This window comes from Enhydra lutris, unplaced genomic scaffold (assembly GCF_002288905.1).
Source record: "Enhydra lutris kenyoni isolate GAN:26980312 unplaced genomic scaffold, ASM228890v2 scaffoldscaffold77, whole genome shotgun sequence".
In the NCBI taxonomy this organism is placed as follows: domain Eukaryota; kingdom Metazoa; phylum Chordata; class Mammalia; order Carnivora; family Mustelidae; genus Enhydra; species Enhydra lutris.
Window position 1 is genome coordinate 2,201,942 of NW_019154161.1, and position 11,812 is coordinate 2,213,753.

An 11,812-nucleotide genomic window follows, 5' to 3' on the forward strand; every position below is an offset into this window, starting at 1 on the left:
AAGTTCATAGCTCAATTCTTATCTCAAATGGCTCCATGGCATTAGCTAGGATTATAGGTGGCTAATTCTGGGTGGGCGAGGGCCACAGGAAGTCAAGGGTGAGACTCGTGAGTGAGGGGAGAATTTCATCCTGGTGTGAGCGCCTCCTTGTGGTCAATTTGCTCATTACACTTTACATGATTTCCCCGCATCAACCCCCAGCTAATTTAATCATATCTAATCAATTCAAATGGTATGTATTGGACATCACCTATGTGCTAGACCAGCGACGTCCAATTGAAATATAATGTGAGCCCCACATGTAATTTCAAAATTTCTGCTAGCCATGTTAAGAAAGTAAAAAGAAGGGGCGCCTGGGTCACTCAGTTGGTTGAGCGTCTGCCTTGGGCTCAGGTCATGACCCCAGGGTCCTGGGATCCAGCCCACGGTGGGGCTCCCTGCTCAACGGGAGTCTGCTTCTCCCTCCCAGGTTGAATGAATGAATGAATGAATGATCCAGGGGTACAAGGCAGGGACCTGTGTTTTTCTAGACTCTCTCCCTAGCTTCTAGAACCATGCCTGACGCCGTAGTAGGTACTCAGCAAACACGTGCCTTGGCGCAGTGTTCCCCCTTCCCCCACCGCCTCCCTAACCCTGCCCTTACCTGGGGGGTGGGGAAAGCTGGACGGCTTTCCTCCGTGACGTCACAAAGACCCTGCCATGCCTCTGGCCTCGGCCCTCCTGCTGCTGTTGGGCCTGAGCGCCCACGGAGGCTGGGGCTGCCTGCAGTGTGACCGCTCAGTGCAGGAGGCCCTGAGACAGCTGCACTCCGCCCTCATCCCCAAGCGCTTCCATTTCCAGCAGCTGCTGGAGCGTGCCCAGGCCGTGCTCCTGGGCATGGAGGGGCCTTTCTTCCGGGACTACGCTCTGAACGCGTTTGTGGGGAAAGTGGGTGCGTGCTGGAGAGGGCAGGGTTCCTGGCACTGCGGGAGGTTGGTGGGGAGGGGGAGAGACCCGTGGGATAGCCCGAGGCTGGGATGGGAGGCAGACGGTTTGGGGTCTGCCTTTCCAAGAGGGGAGGGTGGAACCATTCCTAGATGAAGATGGGGGTGTCCCCTGGCTCTCTGAGGGACCCACTGGAATTTCCTCCCGTCTTGCCCCCAGGGATAGATCACCTGGATCATGTGACGGCCTTTATCAAGAACCAGACAAGCCACTTAATGGTTAATTCTCTAAGAGGTAGGAGCTAAGAGGGAAAACCTTTTCCCAACCCCCTTCTGTCCTCCCTTTCCAGGAGTCCACCACACGTTCCCTTGATATTAAAAACAAAACAAGCAAAACAAAACACACGAGTATAGCCTTTAGTGTGTGTCTGTCAGGGTTCTAAGTGTTTTACTCAAAAAAGTCGAGGGACAGTTCATCACTGTGGGCGCTACTGTGATCTGCCCTTTACAGAGCGGGAGACTGAGGTTCAGAGAAGTTAGGTAACCCGTCCCAAGTACACAGCGCAGACTAATTCCTAACCACCACCGCTGGGGTGTCTCTTCTGGTTTTGTATTCAGTGGCCCCAAGGAGGTTAGTCATTTAAGGGCCTTATAACATTCCCCAGTAGAGGGCAGTAGAGGGCCCCATGGATGTTTGACTTTTTTTTTTTAAGATTTTATTTATTTATTTGACAGACAGAGATTACAAGTAGGCAGAGAGGCAGGCAGAGAGAGAGAAGGTGAAGCAGGCTCCCCGCTGAGCAGAGAGCCCGACACGGGGCTTGATCCCAGGACCCCGGGATCATGACCGGAGCCGAAGGCAGAGGCTTTAACCTACTGAGCCACCCAGATGCCCCCATGTTTGACTTATTTGTGCCTCAGTTTCCTCATCTGTAAAATAGGAATAATCGCCCTTACCTCATGGTCACTGAGAAGGGTAAATGAGTTTGTGCGTGTGCATTTAGAACAAAGCCAGGCAAACAGTAAGTGCCCAATAAATGTTAGCTATTAAGATCATTATGCTACATCTAGCCTCCCTGACTTGAACAGAGGTTGGCAAAATACAGCTGGGGGCCAAAGCCTTTTGCCAGCCCCCTGTTTTATAAATAAAGTTTTATTAGAACAATAATAATTTACATATTGTCTTCCACCGCTTTTGCTCTCCAAGGTAGAACTGAATAGCTGTGACACTGACCATTTAGACCTCAAAGCTGAACATATTTAGTATCTGAACCTTAACACACAAGGTTTAGAGCAGCAGGTCTCAACTCAGGCTGTACATTCGAATCCCCTAGAGACTTTTAAGACATTCCAGAAGCCTGGGCAGTGGCCAAGAAAATTAGAATATCAGGTGTGGGGCCCGAGTATCAGTAATTTTAAAGCTCTAATTGAAAGCAGTAGCTAAAGCTCTCACCTTTTAAAAAGGTGATTTTTGTATTTTGAGAAAATTCCAGTAGTTATAAAAGTTGCCTCGTTCATTCCGTGTGTGTACCTTTTAAGAGTTAGTGACACTTCAACATTAATTTCTTCAATGGAGGATCTCCTGAGAACAAGGAAGGGTATTTTCTGGCACTATGAGTGGACCTAGGAAATTTAATGCCAGCTCCATACTATCCGATATCCAGTCCTCAAATTTCTCCAATGGTCACAGTCGTGGCTTTCATCACTACCTTTCTTCCAATCCTTGATCTGCTCTGGGATCACGCACTGCATTCATTTCTCTTTGAAGACCCCTGGACACTGACATTTTTGAAGACCCCTGGGCAGCCATTTTACCAACTATTATTGTATCATTTGGGGCTCGGTCATGTTGGTGCGGAGAACTCAAGTGGCTGACGTAGCTGCTTGGTCTCCGGCCTCTCTGGAGGTCAAGCCGCTACCATGTGACACTCTTTTTGGTAGGCTCCATGCCCAATGTGGGGCTTGAACTCACGACCCTGGGCCTGGGTCGCATGCTGTACTAAGGAGCCAGCCGGGCATCCCCAGAAAGACATCCTTCCCAGGCAGGATAGTCCAAGGACTTAGAGGAACCAGACCTTTTTTTTGGAATGTGCAAGGTTTGGACAAACCAGACCTGCCGAGTTAACCCTTTAACCCTTTACTGCATAACATAAATGAGAACAAATACTATGGAGAAAATACCGCAGGGGCCAGGGGATAGGGGGTGCTAGGAGTAGGGTGGGGGCCGCAGTATGAAGTCAAACAGCCAAAGGGATGTCACCGACAAGTCGGCATGTGAGCAGACCTGAAGGACAGGGGGAAGCCTCAGGAAGCAGCTGGGGTAGAAGACTGCAGGCAGAAAGGACAGCTAGAACACATTTCTGAGATGGGCCTATGTTTGGCATATTCACAGAACCTCAAGGAAGCCAGGGAGGCTGGAGTGCAGAGAGGGAGAGTTGTGGAAGATGAGGTCCTAGAGGTAAGGGGGTGGGGATGGGCAAGTGGGCTAGAGCCTTCCAGACCATGGTGAGGACTTTTGGCTTCTATTCTGGGTCACATGGGAGGGCTCTGAGCAGAAGAAGGGGGATATGGGTGAGCTTACTGTGGTTCTAAGAGCATACCTCTGGTTACAGAGAAGAGATTTGAGCAGGACGTGGGGGAGCCTGGAAGACCAGCAAGAAGCGGCCGTGGTGGCCCAGGCAAGACATGATCGTGGCTGGAACAGGGTGGTAGCTGGGGAAGGGTTGAGAGGGAGATCATATTCCTGGATCTGTCTTGGATATATATTTTTAAAGATTTTATTTACTTATCTGCGTGAGAGCATGAGAGGTGGGGAGGGGCAAAGGGAGGAGAAGCAGACCCCCAGCTGAGTAGGGAGCCCAATGCGGGGCTCGATCCCAGGACCCTGGGATCACAACCTGAGCCGAAGGCAGACGCTTAACCGACTGAGCCACCCAGGCGCCCTATCTTGGATATTGAACAGACAGGTTTTGTTCATATAACATGCATGTTGACAGACTGCATGCTCGGTGTGAGGAAAAAGGAGGCAAAGCACCAAGGACTGGGATGAACAATTAGAATCAGGCACCTCCCATCTCCTAAGGTGGAGAAGACTCGAGGGTTGGGAGTAGGCTTGGAGGAATGTGTCAAGGTTCCGTTTTGGACTTACTGATTATAAGATACCCATCAGACATCAGAGCGGAGTTCCTAAGTGGGTATTTGGCTCTGTGCATCTGGACTTCAGGGATTGAGCGCTCAGGCAGTGAGCGGTCTAGGCGAGGGACATCGATGTGGGAGAAATTGGTGTACACAGAACAGTGCTGTCCGGTGGAGATACGATGGGAGGCACAAGTAGGAGTCACACGTAATTTTAAATTTTCTAGTAGCCGCGCGTTTCAAAAGGTAACAGAAACAGGTGAAATTAATTTTAATACATTTTATTTAGCCCAATACCTAAATGACCATTGTAACATGCAAGCAACATAAAAATTATTGAGGTTTTTTTTTTTCAGTTGTTTTATTCACACCATGTCTTCAAACTCCAACACACATTTTATACTAACAGCAGACCTCGATTCAGGCTAGCGCATTTCGAGCACTCAATAGCCGTGCGGGCTAGTGCCTTCCACATTGGACAGTGCAGGTCTAGGTAATATACAAAACCATGAAGTTGGATGAGATCAGCTGGAGGAAGGAGTGAGTGTAGACAGGAGAGGAGAACAGGTCAGAGGAAAGGAAGGGAGAGGTAACCAAGTCTGTTCTACTACTTACCAGATCAGAAAACTGAGGCTAGAGGAAGGTGGATTGTCCTGGGGCCCCACAGTGGATCAGAAGCTAGATGCAAGACTGCCCAGGCCACAACTTAAGTAATACCCGGTCTTGGTGACTCTTGGTGAATGAAAAGGGGTTTCTTCATCTCTTTGAAGCTGCAGGTGGGGTGGGCTTGCTGGACACCTCCCACCCCACAAGGATATCTGTATCTCTCTCTCTCTTTCTCTCTCTCTCTCTCCTCAGATGGGCCTCTGCTGGAGGAGCTGGTGGCTCTCAGGGAGAGAGTGATCAAGGAACTCAAGAAAGGTTTAAAATCTTATGAACAGAAAGGTGCAGCATCTCTCTCCACCAAGCCCCTCCTCCCCTATTATCACTCAATTCCCTTCTCCCACTTTGTCTCCCAGACTCCTTGCTCACCTCCCCTGTGACTCAGTCTTCTCTGCCTCTCCCCAATATTCCCTGCTCTCATTTCCAGACACACTTCTCCCTCCCCTGGTCCCTTCCCATTAAATTCTCAAATTGCTTTCCCGACTTAACTCACTTCAGCTCTTTTCTCTTGCAGCCTGCCATCGCAAAATTTGCCGTGAGTCCTGGATTTATTTTCTGTCCCTAACCTTCTCTACCCTTCCGCACCTCTTTACCCTGTCTCCCCCCCAAATCAAGCTCCACTATCATCTACTCCATCTGGTGGTTCTTCCTCCCCAAAACTATAATATCTAGGGATATCTGATTTTTGAGGGCTCATGGAAGTGGTTGCAACCTGCAAAAAAAGCATTTTGGGGGAATGTCAGGATGGACAGGCCAGGTCATAGAGCAAATAAACACCACGTCTCAGTGGTTTAACAAAAGAAAGATTTCTCTCTTACTCAAATTTCTTTGAGAGTTGAACTTTTCTTCCAAGTGGTAGCCCGGGGATATAGCCCAGACCTGTGTTGTGGCTTCTAAGCTAGCTTTAGAAGGAAGAGAGAATAGGGAGAACTCCGACAGAAACTTGTTTGTCCTGACTGAGAACTGGCCGCATCCGTCTGCCCACTTTCCATTGGCCAGAACTCTGGTCACATGGTTGCAACCTATTGCAAAGGAGCCTGGGAAGTGGAGAGAGAGAGAGAGAGAGAGAGAGAGAAAGAGAGAAAGAGAGAGAGAGTCAGGAAGAAGAGGAGACAGATTCGTGAGCATCTACCCACTATCTGTCACAGGGGCCTGCAAAACGGGAATGTAGAAATGCAAGCATTCTGTTTGTGGACATTTAATCTACAGATATCTACAAATTAAATGATCTGTAGACATTCAATCGACAAATCTAACATTTGTTTAACTAATTAGATGTCTACAAGCAAATGTTGGACAACAAGACAACTGCAACTCAATTCAACTCTTCAATGATTCTATAAAAATTTTTCTTTCATTTTTAAGATTTTAATCGTAAGTCATCTCTATACCCAACTTGGGGCTCAAACTTACAACCCCGAGATCAAGAGTCACATGCTCCACTGACTGAGCCAAGCAGGCACCCCTAAAATTTATTTTTAATGTGAATCAGGGCACTTTTCTCATCTTCCTGTGCTGTGCATGGGACCTCCAAATTCAGGAGGGCCAAAGACTCCCATCTCTTTCCCCCCTGCCTTCCTGCCCCTTGCCAGTCCTCTGATATCTGCCCTTATCGCACTTCTCCCTTCCCTCCTTTTCAGGCTTGCTAAGAGAAGAAGTCTTAGACTGTTTACATTGCCAGAAGATCAGTCCCAGGTGCATTAAAAAAAAGTACTGTTTTGGTAAGTTCCTGCAGGTGAGGGAAGACAGGGGTGCATGAGAGATGAAGACAGCCATGACCCAGCAGATAGGGCTTTTGAGATCTCCCACATATGACCTTGAATCCTGCACTTACCACTTGCTTACAGTGTGACCCAGATGTTGCTTCCACATTCTGAAATTCACTTTCCGCCTACTGTTAACTGGGAAGATTCTGCTGTAACTTTAAAATGCCTCTAATACCAGAACGGCAGGTGCTAGGAAAACATTTTCTTTTTTCACCAGTGCCACACCTGGGGAGTCCAGAAGAATCTGCTGAATTTGTTCACTTACTCACTCATTCATTCATTCAGAGATTTTTAAGATTTTTAAATTTTTAAATGATCACTACCCCCAGCATGGGGCTCGAACCTACAACCCTGAGATCAAGAGTTGCATGCTCCACTGACTCAGCCAGCCAGGTACCCCCAGAGATTTTTTAAATGTAAATCCTCATAAAAGTGAGAATAGTACAGTGAACCCGATATATCCGTCAAGATTGAAAAATCATGCTGTTTCCTCTCTGTCACACTGTTCCTATCACTCCTTTATTTCAGAAAAGTCTTCAAGTTCACCTCCTCAAAGGCTGCCTGATCACACTCACTAAAGTAGCACTTTCTATCAAATTATGTTGACAGTGGACATGCCTCCACATTTGGTTTACTTATTTATTGCCATGGTATTTTTTTTAAAGTTATCTCTACACACAAACTCACCACTGCAAGATCAAGAGTCACATTCTCTGCCCACTGAGGCAGCCAGGCACCCCATTCGCATGGTATTTTTTTTTAAGATTTTATTTATTTAATTAGGGACGCCTGGGTGGCTCAGTGTGTTAAACCTCTGCCTTTGGCTCAGGTCATGATCTCAGGGTCCTGGGATCGAACCCCGCATTGAGCCCAGCATCGGGGCTTCCCCCTCTCTCTCTGCCTGCCTCTCTGCCTACTTGTGATCTCTCTCTCTGTCAAATAAATACATGAAATCTAAAAAAAAAAAAAAAAAACAGTTTAAAAAGATTTTATTAATTTATTTGACAGAGATCACAAGTAGGCAGAGAGGCAGGCGGGGGGAGGGGAGGAAGCAGGCTCCCCACGGAGCAGAGAGCCCAATATGGGGCTCAATTCCAGGACCCTGGGACCACGACCCGAGCGAAAGGCAGAGGCTTTAACCCACTGAGCCACCCAGGCGCCCCTGCCATGGTATTTTAAAAGAAATCAAGCATTGTGAAGTTTCACCCATACATAGTGTGTGCCTCTAAAAATAAGGACATTTCCTATGTAACCACACTGCCATTCTCACAGCCAAAAAACCTAGCAACAATTCTTCAATATGAAGTAATTCTAAGTCCTTTTGCATCTTCCCTAATTGTCCGTGGAATATCTTTCGCAGCTGATTCATTCAAACCAGGACCCAATTATAGGAATTCTCATATAATTCAACTGTAGGTTTTTTCTCACTTTTTTTCATCTAGAAGAGTCTCTCATTAGTTCCTCCCTCCCCCTTCATGACACTTACTAGCTGCAAAGAAGGAATTTGTCCACTGGCTCCTTTAGGACGGTGGTTAACTACAATAGATATTTTGAGGACCCCATTATGCTCCCAAACGGAGGATCAGCAGAATGGAAGACAAATGTCTCATATTGCCTGCATTTTAATGGGGTGAAGGGTTAACTAGGGTTTCTCTTAGCGCTACTGACAGCTGCGGCTGGACAGTCTTTGTTATAAGGGCTGTCCTGTGTATTGCAGGAGGTTCAGTAGCACTCCTAGCCTCTACCCCACTAAATGCCAGTAGTACTCCCCTCGCCAAAGTCAGGACAATCATTTCTAGTCTCCAGACCTTTCCAAATATCCCGTGGGAGACATAATTGTCTTCAGCTGAGAACCGCTGGACAATTACATGAAGGAATTACGTGAAGGAACAAATTACATGAAGGAATAAATGGACCGATTCTAGATAGCAAGTGTGTTCTAATGAAAACAAAACGGGAAAGTTTGATAGAAAGTGCCTGGGAGAAAGGGAGGGACGGTGCTACTTTAGAGAGTGCAGGCAGCGGGACATCTCTAAAGAAATGGTGTTTGGGATCTAGAAGGAGTGAGCAAGTAAGGAACAGTGTGAATGACAGAGGGAACAGCTAGTGCAAGGATCCAACATGGTTGAGAAACAAGAGGAAGGCCAGTGTGACCAGAGCCAAATGAATGAAGAAGGGCATAGTAGCTAGCAACTCACATGGTGACCAGATTGTGCAAAGCCTGGTGGGCCGTGATGAGGATTTAGGCCTTTATTCTGAGTGAGAGGCCCGCTTAGGGGAGGCTCTGCGGGAAGAGGCACTAGAGATGGCTTAGGTGTTAACAGGCGCCCTCTGGCGGCCAGATGGGGAACTGTAGGGCAAGGAGAAACCCCACCACCACCACCCCCCACCCTCAACCCCCCCACCTCCCCCGCCAGAGAGATCTGATAGGGGGCTGGACCAGGTCGGTGGCCCACGAGATGTATCCAGGAGGTGGATCAGACTCTGGATACATTCTGAAGGTGGAGCCAAGAGGCTCTGCTGACAGAATAAGAGTCGGGGGGAGGGGACGACTTGAAGATGCCGAATGGGACTCTCAAGGATCTTCAGGATCCCCAGCTAAGATGCATGTTGACTTTCATCTTGTCTTGAGACTGTCAGAATATTGCATCTGATGTTCACCGGCAGTCGAAGGATCCACGTCTCCCCCGCCCCACCCCCTAGCCAATGAGTCGTATTTAGCGCTGAGCTCTTCGCTGTCACTGGGATGTGCTGTGTAGACTGCCGGTGCCGCGACGGCAGAGTTGTTTGCCAGTGGGGCTCGTAGAAGTATGCAGCGCACCTAAAACAGTGCCTGGGACACAGAGTTTGAGGAATGGAGGAATGCAGTCAGACTCCAGGAGAGAGGGCAGCAGACAGGTAGGGAGCAGGGAGAGAGAGGCTGAGGTTGCTGGGTGAGCAGGTGGGAGTGGGTGCAAAGCCAAGGAGGGGAGGTGACTTGGAAGTCAGGTTTGTCTCCCCCACCCCACCAGTTGACGCGCAGCCCCGCGTGGCTCTGCAGTACCAGGAGGAGGAGGAGAGCCTGAAGGATAGAGGTGCCATCATTTCCATTTTTCTCGCTCTTCTTGCCTTCGGGGTCATCGTGGCTGCGTGAGTCATCTCTGCCCTCTCCTGAGGCTTCCAAATGCCCCACTGGGCCCCACAAAAATGTCCCTGCCCTGTATTGGTCCCTGTGTCATTTGGGAATCTCACTCACTCACTCACTCTGTCTGTACCTCTCCTCCTCTCTCTCCATCTCTTCTCCTACCCACCCTCTATCTCTCTGTCCATCTCTCCTTCTCTCACACCTCCTCTTCCTCTCACCCCTGGACCACCTTTTATCTTTCCTGGGTCCTCAGCACTTTTGCCTCTCTGGATCTCTTCCTCCATAAAGTGTAAATATAATTATAAACACAAATATAAATATAAAGATATATATATAATTGTATTTCATGCATGTGCCATGATATGAAGACAGATGTCATCAGAGCTGAATTCATTATTATATATTCTTCTTCACCATCATCGTTATATTAATTTATTCTGTTCTGCTTTTCAAAGTGGTTAAAATGAAAATATTTCCATGGGTCCCAAGCACTGAACCCAGGGTGCAAGGGGGGAAGTGGACCTCACCCTCCACTTTGCCCTTCTGAGGGACTCTCCCACTTCTGCCTACCTGTTTCCCCTCCAGCTCCTCTCCTCTCCTCTCTCTTGCCCCTTTTCTGTCCTCCCTGCTCCCTCCACCTGCCCCTCACCCTCCTTTCCCACTGCCTAGTGGTGAGTCAAATCAGGACTCAGCACAATGAATGTCTGCTCCCACTGTGAGCTTGTTCGGTCTGCGTCCCCTTCTCTCTCCCTCTCTCTGCCTCTCCCACTGGGCTTTCTCCTCCCCTCCCCCTCCCTGTCTCAATCCTGCTGTCTCCCCCACCCCCCACCTCCCAAGTTGAATCCCTCCCACCTCCCCTCTCTTTCTCCAGTACCTTCCCCACTGCTCTTTCCCACTCCCCCATGTTCAAACCCCTTCACCACCACCCCAGTCTTTATTTCTGTCTTGAATCTTGTTTCTCTCTCCCTAAGCCTCTTGCCCAAGGTCTGTCTCACTCCTTGGTCTCTTTGGCATCCTTGGCATTCCTTGGCTCATGGCTTCCCTCCAATCTCTGCCCACCCACCTCCCATCTTCAGATGGATTTTTCCTCTGCGACACCTCCTCCTATGAGGACGCCCGGCTTTGAATGTAGGGTCCATCCTAAATCCCAAATGATCTTAATTACATCCACCAAGACCCAATTTCCAAACAAGGTCACATTTGCAGGTCCTGGGGATTAGGACTTGGATATACGAGGGGGTGGGGTGGGGGTGTGTGTGGATGGATGCAGTTCAATTCATCACACTTGCTTCTCTCTCTTCCTCATTTCCTTCTCTTTCTCTTCTCCATGAGTCTCTTGCCCTATGTCTATGTCTTTCAGAGTCTCCTTCAGTCTTTCCCACTCTTTCTGTTTTCACATTTTACCCTCACTCCCAGTCCCAGATTTCCTCTCCTCCTCGTTCATGTACCAACACTGAATGGCTGGGAACCCTGGAAATCTGCCCAGATACCCATGATGTCACAGGCTGGAATAAATAAGGCTGATGATTGTAAGGTGGCATGGAGGGACCTGGAGGGACCTGAAGTTCTCTTTGTAACCTCCAGGCTTTTTCTCTCTGACCAGGGCTATCACGTACAGGCAAAACCGAAAACTCCTGCTGCAGTAGGGCGGTGGTTTGGGGTCTGTAAGGGGAAAGGAAAAGAAGTTTAATAAAGTCTATGACAAATTCCTTGATGTCTCTGTCAGTTTCTGGAGGGCCCTCCTCCCAGTTGGGTGTCAAGGGTTGGGACCAGGTCTCACTCATCCATAGGTACCAATGACCCTACATCAAAGTAGAAGAGATTTGGATCTTCAAGAGGAATAGACAACCTACAATGAGAGCTTGAAAGGACAGCCGTTCCTGCTTTGAGGAGGAATGCATCCTAAAGGAGATGACACCATAGTGGGACCCTCGAGGATGGTGTGACAGAAGAACAGCAGTAGTTAATGCAGAGAATACAGGTTCCCCTCCCTATCTGAACTAAATTTTCACCCTGCTGTGTTCCTGAATAGATTCAGATACATTGTCATGTAAATCGTTTGCTGTCTTGTAAATCTTGCTACCTGCTAACCCAAAGTAGGAAGCAAATAAATTTGGATGACTGGTATCCTTGTGTTTCTGAACTTGCTAGCAAAACTATTGCTATCTCATTCAGGATCTGGATAATGAAGATGTTTGGTG

At 48.3% G+C, this 11,812-nt stretch overlaps 1 protein-coding gene across 1 annotated transcript; it reads left to right on the forward strand.

The window, feature by feature from the left end:
• Positions 1–699: 699 nt before the first annotated feature.
• Positions 700–11,257, forward strand: LOC111160842 (IZUMO family member 2). The gene is made up of 7 exons (XM_022524214.1): positions 700–931; positions 1,144–1,218; positions 4,917–5,003; positions 5,236–5,256; positions 6,362–6,442; positions 9,499–9,616; positions 11,215–11,257. The coding sequence occupies exons 1-7, from the start codon at positions 700–702 to the stop codon at positions 11,255–11,257; spliced, it is 657 nt and encodes a 218-aa protein (XP_022379922.1).
• The last annotated feature ends 555 nt before the right edge of the window (positions 11,258–11,812 follow it).

Coding starts and splice junctions, on each gene's coding strand:
- LOC111160842 (XM_022524214.1), top strand. CDS start 700: ATGCCTCTGGCCTCGGCCCTCCTGCTGCTGTTGGGCCTGAGCGCCCAC. Junction 1,219..4,916: donor AATGGTTAATTCTCTAAGAG/GTAGGAGCTAAG, acceptor CTCTCTCCTCAG/ATGGGCCTCTGCTGGAGGAG. Junction 5,257..6,361: donor CTGCCATCGCAAAATTTGCC/GTGAGTCCTGGA, acceptor CCTCCTTTTCAG/GCTTGCTAAGAGAAGAAGTC.